Raw genomic sequence first — 17,943 nt, 5'->3', positions numbered from 1 at the left:
ACCAATCAAAACACAGAACTTTGTTTTTGTCCCGCCCTTCAGCACAGCCATCGTTGGATGTTGACCAATCAAAAAGCGATATTGTACGTGACATGACAGAATCACAACACGACAAATAAAAAGTATAAAACAAGCCAAATTGTTGCAACGACATGATAGTTTTATGTGGTTTATATAATTAAGTACAGTAACTTGAATGATGTCGACCTCTGTGATGTTCATAAAGATGTTGTTGAGTATTTGGGGCACCTTTATTGGCAGCCATTGACTCCGTGGACTAGTTTGCCATGGAAACATGTCGGACTAGCAAGAGAAAAAAAGTTGTGAATTTTCCAATGTCTGCGACTACAGACGAAAATATTCCACACTTTCTTGTTTTTTTTCCCGCTGTCCGCTCTTTAAAAACGGCGCTTTTTGTGTGGTTCACGACATATTTCCGGGTAAGGCGGAAGAGAGTATTGTCGACCAATCAAAACACAGAACTTTGTTTTTGCCCCGCCCTTCAGCACAGCCATCGTTGGATGTTGACCAATCAAAAAGCGACATTGTACGTGACATGACAGAATCACAACACGACAAATAAAAAGTATAAAACAAGCCAAATCGTTGCAACGACATGATAGTTTTATGTGGTTTATATCATTTAATACACTAACTTGAATGATGTTGACCTCTGTGATGTTCATAAAGATGTTGTTGAGTATTTGGGGCACCTTTGTTGGCAGCCATTGACTCCGTGGACTAGTTTGCCATGGAAACATGTCGGACTAGCAAGAGAAAAAAAGTTGTGAATTTTCCAATGTCTGCGACTACAGGCGAAAATATTCCACACTTTCTTGTTTTTTTTCCCGCTGTCCGCTCTTTAAAAACGGCGCTTTTTGTGTGGTTCACGGCATATTTCCGGGTAAGGCAGAAAAGAGTATTGTCGACCAATCAAACACAGAACTTTGTTTTTGTCCCGCCCCTCAGCAAAGCCATCGTTGCATGTTGACCAATCAAAAAGCGACATTGTACGTGACATGACAGAATCACAACACGACAAATAAAAAGTATAAAACAAGCCAAATTGTTGCAACGACATGATAGTTTTATGTGGTTTATATAATTAAGTACACTAACTTGAATGATGTCGATCTCTGTGATGTTCATAAAGATGTTGTTGAGTATTTGGGGCACCTTTGTTGGCAGCCATCGACTAAGTGGACTAGTTTGCCATGGAAACATGTCGGACTAGCAAGAGAAAAAAAGTTGTGAATTTTCCAATGTCTGCGACTACAGACGAAAATATTCCACACTTTCTTTTTTTTCCGCTGTCCGCTCTTTAAAAACGGCGCTTTTTGTGTGGTTCACGGCATATTTCCGGGTAAGGCAGAAAAGAGTACTGTCGACCAATCAAAACACAGAACTTTGTTTTTGTCCCGCCCCTCAGCAAAGCCATCGTTGCATGTTGACCAATCAAAAAGCGAAATTGTACGTGACATGACAGAATCACAACACGACAAATAAAAAGTATAAAACAAGCCAAATTGTTGCAACGACAGGATAGTTTTATGTGGTTTATATCATTTAATACACTAACTTGAATGATGTTGACCTCTGTGATGTTCTTAAAGATGTTGTTGAGTATTTGGGGCACCTTTGTTGGCAGCCATTGACTCCGTGGACTAGTTTGCCATGGAAACACGTCGGACAAGCAAGAGAAAAAAAGTTGTGAATTTTCCAATGTCTGCGACTACAGACGAAAATATTCCACACTTTCTTGTTTTTTTCCGCTGTCCGCTCTTTAAAAACGGCGCTTTTTGTGTGGTCCACGACATATTTCCGGGTACGGCGGAAGAGAGTATTGTCGACCAATCAAAACACAGAACTTTGTTTTTGTCCCGCCCTCAGCAAAGCCATCGTTGCATGTTGACCAATCAAAAAGCGACATTGTACGTGACATGACACAATCACAACACGACAAATAAAAAGTATAAAACAAGCCAAATTGTTGCAACGACATGATAGTTTTATATGGTTTATATAATTTAATACACTAACTTGAATGATGTCGATCGCTGTGATGTTCATAAAGATGTTGTTGAGTATTTGGGGCACCTTTGTTGGCAGCCATTGACTCCGTGGACTAGTTTGCCATGGAAACATGTCGGACTAGCAAGAGAAAAAAAGTTGTGAATTTTCCAATGTCTGCGACTACAGACGAAAATATCCCACACTTTCTTGTTTTTTTTCCCGCTGTCCGCTCTTTAAAAACGGCGCTTTTTGTGTGGTTCACGGCATATTTCCGGGTAAGGCAGAAAGGAGTATTGTCGACCAATCAAAACACAGAAATTTGTTTTTGTCCCGCCCCTCAGCAAAGCCATCGTTGCATGTTGACCAATCAAAAAGCGACATTGTACGTGACATGACAGAATCACAACACGACAAATAAAAAGTATAAAACAAGCCAAATTGTTGCAACGACATGATAGTTTTATGTGGTTTATATAATTAAGTACACTAACTTGAATGATGTCGACCTCTGTGATGTTCATAAAGATGTTGTTGAGTATATGGGGCACCTTTGTTGGCAGCCATCGACTCCGTGGACTAGTTTGCCATGGAAACATGTCGGACTAGCAAGAGAAAAAAAGTTGTGAATTTTTCAATGTCTGCGACTACAGGCGAAAATATTCCACACTTTTTTGTTTTTTTCCCGCTGTCCGCTCTTTAAAAACGGCGCTTTTTGTGTGGTTCACGGCATATTTCCGGGTAAGGCAGAAAAGAGTATTGTCGACCAATCAAAACACAGAACTTTGTTTTTGTCCCGCCCTTCAGCAAAGCCATCGTTGCATGTTGACCAATCAAAAAGCGAAATTGTACGTGACATGACAGAATCACAACACGACAAATAAAAAGTATAAAACAAGCCAAATTGTTGCAACGACATGATAGTTTTATGTGGTTTATATAATTAAGTACACTAACTTGAATGATGTCGACCTCTGTGATGTTCATAAAGATGTTGTTGAGTATTTGGGGCACCTTTGTTGGCAGCCATTGACTCCGTGGACTAGTTTGCCATGGAAACATGTCGGACAAGCAAGAGAAAAAAAGTTGTGAATTTTTCAATGTCTGCGACTACAGACGAAAATATTCCACACTATCTTGTTTTTTTCCGCTGTCCGCTCTTTAAAAACGGCGCTTTTTGTGTGGTTCACGACATATTTCCGGGTACGGCGGAAGAGAGTATTGTCGACCAATCAAAACACAGAACTTTGTTTTTGTCCCGCCCTTCAGCACAGCCATCGTTGGATGTTGACCAATCAAAAAGCGACATTGTACGTGACATGACAGAATCACAACACGACAAATAAAAAGTATAAAACAAGCCAAATTGTTGCAACGACAGGATAGTTTTATATGGTTTATATAATTGAATACACTAACTTGAATGATGTCGACCTCTGTGATGTTCATAAAGATGTTGTTGAGTATTTGGGGCACCTTTGTTGGCAGCCATCGACTCCGTGGACTAGTTTGCCATGGAAACATGTCGGACTAGCAAGAGAAAAAAAGTTGTGAATTTTCCAATGTCTGCGACTACAGGCGAAAATATTCCACACTTTTTTGTTTTTTTTTCCGCTGTCCGCTCTTTAAAAACGGCGCTTTTTGTGTGGTTCACGGCATATTTCCGGGTAAGGCAGAAAAGAGTATTGTCGACCAATCAAAACACAGAACTTTGTTTTTGTCCCGCCCTTCAGCAAAGCCATCGTTGCATGTTGACCAATCAAAAAGCGAAATTGTACGTGACATGACAGAATCACAACACGACAAATAAAAAGTATAAAACAAGCCAAATTGTTGTAACGACATGATAGTTTTATATGGTTTATATGATTAAGTACACTAACTTGAATGATGTCGACCTCTGTGATGTTCATAAAGATGTTGTTGAGTATTTGGGGCACCTTTGTTGGCAGCCATCGACTCCGTGGACTAGTTTGCCATGGAAACATGTCGGACTAGCAAGAGAAAAAAAGTTGTGAATTTTCCAATGTCTGCGACTACAGACGAAAATATTCCACACTTTCTTGTTTTTTTCCGCTGTCCGCTCTTTAAAAACGGCGCTTTTTGTGTGGTTCACGACATATTTCCGGGTAAGGCGGAAGAGAGTATTGTCGACCAATCAAAACACAGAACTATGTTTTTGTCCCGCCCCTCAGCAAAGCCATCGTTGCATGTTGACCAATCAAAAAGCGACATTGTACGTGACATGACAGAATCACAACACGACAAATAAAAAGTATAAAACAAGCTAAATTGTTGCAACGACATGATAGTTTTATATGGTTTATATAATTGAATACACTAACTCGAATGATGTCGACCTCTGTGATGTTCATAAAGATGTTGTTGAGTATTTGGGGCACCTTTGTTGGCAGCCATCGACTCCGTGGACTAGTTTGCCATGGAAACATGTCGGACAAGCAAGAGGAAAAAGTTGTGAATTTTCCAATGTCTGCGACTACAGACGAAAATATTCCACACTTTCTTGTTCTTTTCCGCTGTCCGCTCTTTAAAAACGGCGCTTTTTGTGTGGTTCACGACATATTTCCGGGTAAGGCGGAAGAGAGTACTGTCGACCAATCAAAACACAGAACTATGTTTTTGTCCCGCCCCTCAGCAAAGCCATCGTTGCATGTTGACCAATCAAAAAGCGACATTGTATGTGACATGACAGAATCACAACACGACAAATAAAAATTATAAAACAAGCCAAATCGTTGCAACGACATGATAGTTTTATATGGTTTATATAATTTAATACACTAACTTGAATGATGTCAACCTCTGTGGTGTTCATAAAGATGTTGTTGAGTATTTGGGGCACCTTTATTGGCAGCCATTGACTCCGTGGACTAGTTTGCCATGGAAACATGTCGGACAAGCAAGAGGAAAAAAGTTGTGAATTTTCCAATGTCTGCGACTACAGACGAAAATATTCCACACTTTCTTGTTTTTTTTCCGCTGTCCGCTCTTTAAAAACGGCGCTTTTTGTGTGGTTCACGACATATTTCCGGGTAAGGCAGAAAAGAGTATTGTCGACCAATCAAAACACAGAACTTTGTTTTTGTCCCGCCCCTCAGCACAGCCATCGTTGCATGTTGACCAATCAAAAAGCGACATTGTACGTGACATGACAGAATCACAACACGACAAATAAAAAGTATAAAACAAGCCAAATCGTTGCAACGACATGATAGTTTTATATGGTTTATATAATTTAATACACTAACTTGAATGATGTTGACCTCTGTGATGTTCATAAAGATGTTGAGTATTTGAGGCACCTTTATTTGCAGCCATTGACTCCGTGGACTAGTTTGCCATGGAAACACGTCGCAAGCAAGAGAAAAAAAGTTGTGAATTTTCCAATGTCTGCGACTACAGACGAAAATATTCCACACTTTTTTGTTTTTTTCCGCCGTCAAAAACGGCGCTTTTTGTGCGATTCACAACCCATTTCCGGGTCAGGCGGAAGACAGTATTGTCGACCAATCAAAACACAGAACTTTGTTTTTGTCCCGCCCCTCAGCACAGCCATCGTTGCATGTTGACCAATCAAAAATCAACATTGTACGTGACATGACAGAATCACAACACCACAAATGTACCCAATAAAAAGTATAAAACAAGCCACATTGTTGCAACGACAGGATAGTTTTATACGGGTTATATACTTTAATACACCAACTTGAATGATGTCGCAGCAAACTTTATTAGAGGGAAAGAAAAAGAATACACAGTGGTCATGTCGTTATTCTGGTTTTTACTTCCCTCTAGTGGATGGGTTGGGAAGTGCAGTTTAGAAGCAACATTAGAAGAAAATATGACAAATTATTAATATTGTACACAATTGTAGAAATACGCAAACCACTGCCGATATGTATAATAATCACGACTATTTGGAGGCGTGTCTTAATATTTGTGTCCACGCGACATTTAGTGTGACGTGACTTGCTCTGTCTCTGATGAATGAAATGCCAAACTCATTAATCTATTTCTCTATTTTCCTGCATGCGGCCATTGAAGGCGCTCCAAAGGCCGCGTGAGTCACGCTGCTTCTTTTCATTGGCGCTGACGTCATCAAGAACACACGCTTCATTCATACAAATCATCCACAAAACAGCCAGCCCGTCTCCATGGCAACCGTTGCCCCTCATGTGGTCATCATGTCTACCATGTTAGCACAGATGTAAACATACAGGATTATGATGATTTACTCTGCAACATAATGGCACTTTAACCTTAACTTTAAGTAGATAGGATCTTTGATCCAAGACACAACTTACTTTGAACTAAAATGTTATTTTCTTTGTGCTCGACAAAAGAAAAGTATTGAGAATGTCTCCATGTTAAGAAACTCGACTTCTGGCTTCGCCATGATGTCTTGTTAGTTGTTATGAGAGTAGCGTATGTGTGTGGCCCTTTAAGATATGACAGCGTGTGAGGCGAGTGACCTTTTCTTTTCCTTGTGACACAGAAGGACGACACCGCTGCGCTCCAATAAAACACACTCAGATCTTCTGTTTCTAGCCGATACTACACAAAAAATAACGTAAAATAACGCATCATGTAGTAACAGTAACTGAGTTACTGAATATAAAAAATAAGGCATTAGATTACTAGTTACCACCGAAAATAACGGCATTACTTTGTACCACGTTAGTCCCAACACTCTATATGACATCTATTACATTGGACAAGTGCACACTTACAGTGTGTGTGTGTGTCAAAAGTAGATCAAGTACACAACGGTGCTTCTAAAAGACAACAACTCATCTTATTAGCATTGAAGCTAACACACTTCTAATATGAACACGTTTTTTAAAACTTGCACTTCACAGCCACGGCCAGCAGAGGGTGCTGCTGTTTCCTGATCAACAATATTTGACTCGCTTCTTTTAAAGGCCCAAACAAATGAAGGCAGACACACGCTACAGTAAGAATATAGTTTACTGCTACTTTTAAATCATACAAAAATAGCACGGAATTTGAGTCTTTTGGTTAATAATCCCACTATTGCGAGACGAACCATATAAAATACAATGATCTCCTCCAGCTCTTCTTTGTTACAAACAGAAAAAAAGATGTGGGGTATGAACACGGTATCCATTTCATTTATATGAGATGTTAATATTTACAAAATAAGAGCGTAGATTACATTTACAATTATATAAAATACAATGATCTCCTCCAGCTCTTCTCTGTTACAAAAAGCAAAAAATATGATGCGTGGTATGAACACGGTATTCATTTCATTTGCTGTACATGAGATGTTGATATTTACAAAATAAGAGCATAGATTACATTTACAATTATATAAAATACAATTATCTCCTCCAGCTCTTCTTTGTTACAAAAAGAAAAAAATATGATGCATGGTATGAGTATTAATTTCATTTGTATGGGATGTTAATATTTACAAAATAAGAGCGTAGATTACATTTACAATTATAGAAAATACAATTATCTCCTCCGGCTCTTCTTTGTTACAAAAAGAACAAATATGACGCGTGGTATGAACACGGTATTCATTTTTATTTATATGAGATGTTGATATTTACAAAATAAGAGCATAGATTACAATTACAATTATATAAAATACAAGTATCCCCTCCGGCTCTTCTTTGTTACAAAAAGAAAAAATATGATGCGTGGTATGAACACGGTATCCATTTTTATTTATATGAGATGTTAATATTTACAAAATAAGAGCATAGATTACAATTACAATTATATAAAATACAAGTATCCCCTCCGGCTCTTCTTTGTTACAAAAAGAAACAAATATGACGCGTGGTATGAACACGTTATCCATTTTTATTTCTATGAGATGTTGATATTTACAAAATAAGAGCGTGGATTACATCTACAATTATATAAAATATAATTATCTCCTACAGCTCTTCCTTGTTACAAAAAGAAACAAATATGACGCGTGGTATGAACACAGTATCCATTTTTATTTCTATGAGATGTTGATATTTACAAAATAAGAGCGTGGATTACATCTACAATTATATAAAATATAATTATCTCCTACAGCTCTTCCTTGTTACAAAAAGAAACAAATATGACGCGTGGTATGAACACAGTATCCATTTTTATTTATATGGGATGTTAATATTTACAAAATAAGAGCGTAGATTACATTTGCAATGATATAAAATACAAGTATCTCCTCCAGCTCTTCTTTATTACAAAAAGAAACAAATATGATGCGTGGTATGAACACAGTATTCATTTCATTTATATGAGAGCTCCAGCACCCCCCCGCGACCCCGAAAGGGACAAGCGGTAGAAAATGGATGGATGGATGGGTTAATATTTACAAAATAAGAGCGTAGATTACATTTACAATCATATGAAATACAATTATCTCCTCCAGTTCTTCTTTGTTACAAAAAGAAAAAATATGATGTGTGGTATGAGTATTTATTTCATTTATATGAGATGTTAATATTTACAAAATAAGAGCGTAGATTACATTTTACAATGATATAAAATACAATTATCCCCTCCAGCTCTTCTTTGGTACAAAAAGAACAAAATATGATGCGTGGTATGAACACCGTATCCATTTCATTTATATGAGATGTTAATATTTACAAAATAAGAGCGTGGATTACATTCAATAGACGCACTTGTGCTGCCATGGCTCAAAAGGGACACACGTTGCAAAATAGAGGATTTATATAAAAACAAACATTCTGATTTTGACCACAATTAACACAAGTATGTTTCTATTTAGCCACAGAGTGCTAACAAGTTGTGTTTATGCCGTGCATAGAAGTTCGTTTGTTAGGAAGTGCACATTTCAATCATATTTCTTATTAAAAAGTAAAAGTCAAATCCTCAAAAAGTGCATTGAAAAAGGCATCCCGTCATAATAAAGGGCACTTTGTTGTCGTTGAGATGACGGACCAGGATGTTCTTCAAAAGTAAACAAAAGCAGTCTGGGATGCTAATGCTACGTAGCATCATCGTAAAGGCACATTCATTGTTGCTTCTTTGGTTGGTTGGAGTGGAAAAGACTAGAAGCCTGCAGGGGGCGGGACTGTGTGTACACTAGGGGGTGTGATGTCACTTCCTGCTTCAGGCAGGCCTACGACTGCCCTCGAGCGTGAACGCCAGTCAGGTCCTTCCGGATGATCTCGTTCACTGCAAAGCAAAGACAAGGTGGCTTTAGCACACTAACTGCATTTTGCTGAACGCTAGCTCACATAGCATGATGTTAGCATGTAGCTGCACCAAATGATAATATAAATACATTTAATAAAGTCAAATACAAATAAGGCAACAAGAGAAGTATCCTACACTTCTCTTTTGTGAAGTCAATCTGAACAGCCGATACGGGCATCTACATCAACTATATGATTTGCCTGAGAAGCTGGACAGGACAAAAAAAAAAAAAAAAAAAAAAAAAAAAAAATTACGGAGCCCCTAAAGGGACATGGGGGAAAAAAATGTTTAATAATTAAAAAAAAAAAAATTTTTTTAGACATGTATCTCATGCGCAGAAGATACACGTAAAAAAAAAATTAAAAAAAATAATTAATTTGTTTTTTTTTTCTGAATAATTTTAAAAATTATTATTATTTTTTTTAGACAAGTATCTCGTGCGCAGGACAAACTGTCTCGTGCGCATGAGATAGTTTCTCGTGCGCACGAGATACACGTCTAAAAAAATAAATAAATAAAGAAAAAAAATATTAATTTGTTTTTTTTTCTGAATAAATTTAAAAATTATTATTATTATTATTATTTTTAGACATGTATCTCGTGCGCAGGACAAACTCTCTCGTGCGCACGAGATACTTTGTCCTGCGCATGAGATACATGTCTAAAAAAAACAACAACAAAAAAAAAGTTATTACATTTATTTAAAAAAAATAAAAAATAAAAAATAAAAATGGTATTATTTTGATTTTTTTTAGACGTGTATCTCGTGCGCACGAGAAAGTTTCTTGTGTGCACAAGATACACGTCTAAAAAAAAAAAAAAAAAAGCTATAAAAAAAACCAACATTCCCCCATGTAACTTTAGGGGCTCTGTAAAAAAAAATAAAAAAATTTAATTTTAGCATGTAGCTCACATAGATATGCTAGTGTTGCAAACATAGCATGATGTTAAATTGTAATGTTAGCATGTAGCTCGCATAGCTATGCTACTGTTGCAAACCTAACATGATGTTAAAATGTATATGTTCAATATATAATTTCTATTAACTTTCAACACCTTAAAAACTATAAATCAACTTAAGATCTATCCGTTGCCATAAAGTCTTTTTTTTGTTTTATGCCTTTTAAATTTTTTTTAAATAAAACACAAAATGTGCAATATTTTCCCCAAAACATTTTTAAAAATGGAATATTCCCAACTACACTGATTTTGATTCATAATTATTTTTTGGAGTGGAAAACAAAGTCACATTAAAATTGTCAGTGATACAAAACAGCATCACTCTTAAAATTGTTAAAAAATAAATATATATATATATATATATATATATATATATATATATATATATATATATATATATATATATATATATATATATATATATATATATATATATATATATACGTTTTTACTTTCAATGCTTAAGTCTCTCAATCAACTTCAGATACATTCATTAATCATATAATTTTTTAAAATATTTTTTGCCCTTTTTGTCAAAGAAAACTTATTTTTTTATGCCAAAAACACAAAATATGCCATATTTTCCCCAAAACATTTTTAAAAATGGAATATTCCCGACAACACTGATTTTGATTCATTATTATTTTTTGGAGCGAAAAAAAGTCACATTAAAATTCTCAGTGATAAAAAACAGCATCACTCTTAAAATTGTTAAAAAACAAACTAAGAAACAAACAAAAATTTTTTTTTTTACTTTCAATGCTTAAGTCTCTCAATCATCGTAACTTTTTATTATTTTTTTAATGTATTTGTTGCCCTTTTTGTCAAATAAAACTTAGTTTTTTTATGCCAAAAACACAAAATATGCAATATTTTCCCCAAAACATTTTTAAAAATGGAATATTCCCAACAACACTGATTTTGATTTATTATTATTTTTTGGAGCGGAAAAAAAAGTCACATTAAAATTGTCAGTGATACAAAACAGCATCACTCTTAAAATTGTTTTTAAAAAAATAAATACGTTTTTACTTTCAAAGTTAATCATAACTTTTTGATTTTTTCATGTATTTTTTGCCCTTTTTGTCAAAGAAAACTTAGTTTTTTTTAAGCCAAAAACACAAAATATGCAATATTTTCCCCAAAACATTTTTAAAATTGGAAAATTCCCAACAACACTGATTTTGATTCATTATTATTTTTTGGAGAGAAAAAAAGTCACATTAAAATTCTCAGTGATACAAAACAGCATCACTCTTAAAATTGTTTAAAAAAAAATATATATATATATTTACTTTCAAAGTTAATCATCATTTTTTTAATAATTTTTTCATGTATTTTTTGCCCTTTTTGTCAAAGAAAACTTAGTTTTTTATGGCAAAAAACATAAAATATGCAATATTTTCCCCAAAACATTTTAAAAAATGGAATATTCCCAAAAACATTGATTTTGATTCATTATTATTTTTTAGATTGGAAAAAAAGTCACATTAAAATTCTCAGTGATAAAAAAACAGCATCACTCTTAAAATTGTTAAAAAACAAACAAAAAAAAACAAAACAAAAAAAAATTCTCTCAATCATCGTAACTTTTTATTATTTTTTTAATGTATTTTTTGCCCTTTTTGTCAAAGAAAACTTAGTTTTTTTATGCCAAAAACACAAAATATGCAATATTTTCCCCAAAACATTTTTAAAAATGGAAAATTCCCAACAACCCTGATTTTGATTCATTATTATTTTTTGGAGAGAAAAAAAGTCACATTAAAAATCTCAGTGATACAAAACAGCATCACTCTTAAAATTGTTTAAAAAAAAATATATATATATCTACTTTCAAAGTTAATCATAACTTTTTTATAATTTTTTAATGTATTTTTTGCCCTTTTTGTCAGAGAAAACTTGTTTTTTTTATACCAAAAACACAAAATATGCCATATTTTCCCCAAAACATTTTTAAAAATGGAATATTCCCAAAAACATTGATTTTGATTCATTATTATTCTTTAGATTGGAAAAAAAGTCACATTGAAATTCTCAGTGAAAAAAACAGCATCACTCTTAAAATTGTTAAAAAACAAACAAACAAAAACAAAAAAAACATTTTTTTTGCCTTTTTATTTTTTTTTAAAATAAAACACAAAATGTGCAATATTTTCCCCAAAACATTTTTAAAAATGGAATATTCCCAACAACACTGATTTTGATTCATAATTATTTTTTGGAGCGAAAAAAAGTCACATTAAAATTGTCAGTGATACCAAACAGCATCACTCTTAAAATTGTTTAAAAAAATATATATATATATTTACTTTCAAAGTTAATCATAACTTTTTTATAATTTTTTAATGTATTTTTTGCCCTTTTTGTCAAAGAAAACTTAGTTTTTTTATGCCAAAAACACAAAATATGCCATATTTTCCCCAAAACATTTTTAAAAATGGAATATTCCCAAAAATATTGATTTTGATTCATTATTATTTTTTAGATTGGAAAAAAAGTCACATTAAAATTCTCAGTGATACAAAACAGCATCACTCTTAAAATTGTTTAAAAAATATATATATACATATTTACTTTCAAAGTTAATCATAACTTTTTTATAATTTTTTCATGTATTTTTTGCCCTTTTTGTAAAAAAAAACTTAGTTTTTTATGCCAAAAAGACAAAATATGCCATATTTCTGAATGGTTTAAAAGTGACATGAATGGATTGATATAAGTGTTGTTGTTTCATCACTTCCTGCTGCTGACGTAAACACACAAGTGTGTGTGTGTGTGTGTGTGTGTGTGTGTGTGTGTGTGTGTGTGTGTGTGTGTGTGTGTGTGTGTGTGTGTGTGTGTGTGTGTGTGTGTGTGTGTGTGTGTGTGTGTGTGTGTGAGAAGTGGAAACTTTAGTTCCAAAAATAGGAGCACAGTGTAGGCGGGGTTGTGGCCAGCCGGGTGTTTTCAAAATAAAAGGAGGAGATAAAATAAGTGAGATTCTTTGCACGGTTCACAGGACGAGAGCCAACAGGAAGTGGAAGCATCTGTCCTGTCAGATCCGCCTGATAGCGCTTGGTTGCCTAGCAACCCGGCGCAGAAAAGCAAGGTGCAAAGTAGGAGGAAGCAGCATGAAGATATGATCTGCGTCGCAAATAATGATATCAATAGGCAAAAATGACTTTTATTTTGTTAACTTAGCTTGGTAGTCAACATAAACAGTATGTACAAGTCAAGACACAGTAATAGTTGTTATGTTTGCTCAAAAGTACCAAATGTAAACAAAAACTAAACCATTAGTCGTGTGTGTGTGTGTGTGTTCTCGTATTTCTACCCTCCTTGAGACATGAAGAAGGAAAAGTATCTTCCATACGAGGAGGTGTGAACAAGTGATGACATAAATCATGGTCCCAATAACATTGCATCTAATAGAGAGACAAATAGTAGAATCCGTGAACATTGCTCCAAAGTCAGGATTTTTGTTGTTGTTCATTTAATGTGCATACCAAAGTAAACATTGCCGGGTGCAAAGGCAGCAACATATGATAAAACAAGATAAAGAAAGACTTCCCTATTCATCCCCCGGAAAAACCCCGCCAGGTGACATCTCTCAAAATGAGGGTGGTCCCAAAAAGGAGGGATTTGTTAAATTGACTGTGTCGCTTTTAAAAGTGCTCCAAGTCTGGTCAACATATGAAATAACAAGTGTGTGTAAAATTGTGACCCTAACCCCAAACCCAACCCCAACCCTAACCCTAACCCCAACATATAAAATAACAAGTGTGTGTAGGATATTAAAATGCGCCCCTTTATTAATTAATTAAAAAATAAAATAAAATATGTCTGTAGAGACACACTGTAATAACTAAGTAAATAATGAAGATTAAAAACCAATTACAAAGAAAAAATAAACTAAAAGCAATCTTTTTCTCACAATGTGTCAACTTTTTTCTTATAAAATTGGGAACAATTTCTCATATTCTTTCTGTTTCTCGTAAAATTATGACTTTTTTTTAATGTATAATTATTACTTTTTAATGCAAAATGGTGACATTTGTCATAAAATTTCGACTTGTATCACAATATTGCCCTTTTTTTTTTGTTCTGGTAAAATTGTGACATTTTTTGAGTAAAATTATGACCTTTTAATGTAAAATGATTACTTTTGAATGCAAAATGGTGACATTTGTCATAAAATTCTGACGTTTATCACAATATTGCCCATTTTTTGGTTGTTCTTGTAAAATAGTGACATTTTTTTAGTACAATTATGACTTTTTAATGTAAAACTATTACTTTTTAATGCAAAATGGTGACATTTGTCATAAAATTTCGACTTGTATCACAATATTGCCCATTTTTTTTGTTCTGGTAAAATTGTGACATTTTTTGAGTAAAATTATGACTTTTTAATGTAAAATGATTACTTTTTAATGCAAAATGGTGACATTTGTCATATAAAATTCTGACTTTTATCACAATATGGCCCATTTTTTGGTTGTTCTTGTAAAATAGTGACATTTTTAAATAAAATTATGACCTTTTTATGTAAAATGATTACTTTTTAACGCAAAATGGTGACATTTGTCATATAAATTCTGACTTTTATCACAACATTGCCAATTTTTTGGTTGTTCTTGTAAAATAGTGAACTTTTTTTAGTAAAATTATGAGTTTTTAATGTAAAACTACTACTTTTTAATGCAAAATGGTGACATTTGTCATATACAATTCTGACTTTTATCACAGTATTGCCAATTTTTTGGTTGTTCTTGTAAAATAGTGACATTTTTAAAATAAAATTATGACCTTTTTATGTAAAATGATTACTTTTTAATGCAAAATGGTGACATTTGTCATATAAATTCTGACTTTTATCACAACATTGCCAATTTTTTGGTTTTTCTTGTAAAATAGTGGCATTTTTTGAGTAAAATTATGACTTTTTTATGTAAAATTAAGCCTCTTTTTAATGCAAAATATTGACATTTTTTTTAGTAAAATTATGACATTTTATGTAAAATGGTGACATTTGTCATATAAAATTCTGACTTGTATCACAATGTTGCCAATTTTTTGGTTGTTCTTGTAAAATAGTGACATTTTTTTAGTAAAATTATGACTTTTTAATGTAAAACTATTACTTTTTAATGCAAAATGGTGACATTTGTCATAAAATTTCGACTTGTATCACAATATTGCCCATTTTTTTGTTCTGGTAAAATTGTGACATTTTTTATGTAAAATTATTACTTTTTAATGCAAAATGGTGACATTTGTCATATAAAATTCTGACTTTTATCACAATATTGCCAATTTTTTGGTTGTTCTTGTAAAATAGTGAATTTTTTTTAGTAAAATTATGACTTTTTAATGTAAAATGATTGCTTTTTAATGCAAAATGGTGACATTTGTCATATACAATTCTGACTTTTATCACAGTATTGCCAATTTTTTGGTTGTTCTTGTAAAATAGTGACATTTTTAAAATAAAATTATGACCTTTTTATGTAAAATGATTACTTTTTAATGCAAAATGGTGACATTTGTCATATAAATTCTGACTTTTATCACAACATTGCCAATTTTTTGGTTTTTCTTGTAAAATAGTGGCATTTTTTGAGTAAAATTATGACTTTTTTATGTAAAATTAAGCCTCTTTTTAATGCAAAATATTGACATTTTTTTTAGTAAAATTATGACATTTTATGTAAAATGGTGACATTTGTCATATAAAATTCTGACTTGTATCACAATGTTGCCAATTTTTTGGTTGTTCTTGTAAAATAGTGACATTTTTTTAGTAAAATTATGACTTTTTAATGTAAAACTATTACTTTTTAATGCAAAATGGTGACATTTGTCATAAAATTTCGACTTGTATCACAATATTGCCCATTTTTTTGTTCTGGTAAAATTGTGACATTTTTTATGTAAAATTATTACTTTTTAATGCAAAATGGTGACATTTGTCATATAAAATTCTGACTTTTATCACAATATTGCCAATTTTTTGGTTGTTCTTGTAAAATAGTGAATTTTTTTTAGTAAAATTATGACTTTTTAATGTAAAATGATTACTTTTTAATGCAAAATGGTGACATTTGTCATATAAAATTCTGACTTTTATCACAACATGGCCCATTTTTTGGTTGTTCTCGTGAAATAGTGACATTTTTTAAATAAAATTATGACCTTTTTATGTAAAATGATTACTTTTTAATGCAAAATGGTGACATTTGTCATATAAAAATCAGACTTTTATCACAATGTTGCCATTTTTTTTGTTCTTGTAAAATAGTGAAATCTTTTGAGTAAAATTATGACTTTTTTAATGTAAAATGATTACTTTTTAATGCAAAATGGTGACATTTGTCATATAAAATTCGGACTTGTATCACAATGTTGCCAATTTTTTGGTTGTTCTTGTAAAATAGTGGCATTTTTTGAGTAAAATTATGACTTTTTTATGTAAAATTAAGGCTTTTTTTATGCAAAATAGTGAAATTTTTTTAGTAAAATTATGACATTTTATGTAAAATGGTGACAGTTATCATATAAAATTCTGACTTGTATCACAATGTTGCCAATTTTTTGGTTGTTCTTGTAAAATAGTGACATTTTTTTAGTAAAATTATGACTTTTTAATGTAAAACTATTACTTTTTAATGCAAAATGGTGACATTTGTCATATCAATTCTGACTTTTATCCCAACATGGCCCATTTTTTGGTTGTTATTGTAAAATAGTGACATTTTAAAAATAAAATTATGACCTTTTTATGTAAAATTATTACTTTTTAATGCAAAATGGTGACATTTGTCATATAAATTCTGACTTGTATCACAATGTTGCCAATTTTTTGGTTGTTCTTGTAAAATAGTGAATTTTTTTTAGTAAAATTATGACTTTTTAATGTAAAACTATTACTTTTTAATGCAAAATGGTGACATTTGTCATAAAATTTTGACTTGTATCACAATATTGCCCTTTTTTTTGTTCTGGTAAAATTGTGACATTTTTTTATGTAAAATGATTACTTTTGAATGCAAAATGGTGACATTTGTCATATAAATTCTGACTTTTATCACAACATTGCCAATTTTTTGGTTTTTCTTGTAAAATAGTGGCATTTTTTGAGTAAAATTATGACTTTTTAATGTGAAATTAAGGCTTTTTTTTTAATGCAAAATAGTGACATTTTTTAGTAAAATTATGACATTTTATGTAAAATGGTGACATTTGTCATTAAAATTTGGACTTTTATCCCAACATGGCCCATTTTTTGGTTGTTCTTGTAAAATAGTGACATTTTTTAAATAAAATTATGACCTTTTAATGTAAAATGATTACTTTTTAATGCAAAATGGTGACATTTGTCATATAAATTCTGACTTTTATCACAACATTGCCAATTTTTTGGTTTTTCTTGTAAAATAGTGGCATTTTTTGAGTAAAATTATGACTTTTTAAATGTGAAATTAAGGCTTTTTTTTAATGCAAAATAGTGACATTTTTTTGGTAAAATTATGACATTTTATGTAAAATGGTGACATTTGTCATATAAAATTCTGACTTTTATCACAATGTTGCCAATTTTTTGGTTGTTCTTGTAAAATAGTGACATTTTTAAAATAAAATTATGACCTTTTTATGTAAAATGATTACTTTTTAATGCAAAATGGTGACATTTGTCATATAAATTCTGACTTTTATCACAACATTGCCAATTTTTTGGTTTTTCTTGTAAAATAGTGGCATTTTTTGAGTAAA

General features: G+C 32.3%; 1 protein-coding gene across 3 annotated transcripts in view; it reads right to left on the bottom strand.

Annotated features, from left to right (window-relative positions):
• Positions 1-8,142: 8,142 nt before the first annotated feature.
• nfatc2a (nuclear factor of activated T cells 2a) overlaps positions 8,143-17,943 on the bottom strand; it is a 63,600-nt gene continuing 53,799 nt past the window's right edge. For all 3 annotated transcript variants that reach the window (XM_062051888.1, XM_062051886.1, XM_062051887.1), the window contains exon 10: positions 8,143-9,207. In XM_062051888.1, the coding sequence (XP_061907872.1) occupies positions 9,152-9,207 (56 nt within the window). In that variant the 3' untranslated portion in view covers positions 8,143-9,151. The remainder of the gene's footprint in view (positions 9,208-17,943) is intronic.

The sequence above is a fragment of the Entelurus aequoreus genome, linkage group LG07 (assembly GCF_033978785.1).
Source record: "Entelurus aequoreus isolate RoL-2023_Sb linkage group LG07, RoL_Eaeq_v1.1, whole genome shotgun sequence".
NCBI classification, from domain to species: domain Eukaryota; kingdom Metazoa; phylum Chordata; class Actinopteri; order Syngnathiformes; family Syngnathidae; genus Entelurus; species Entelurus aequoreus.
Note: the sequence above shows the minus strand (reverse complement) of the source record. Positions and strands in the feature narration are given on the sequence as shown.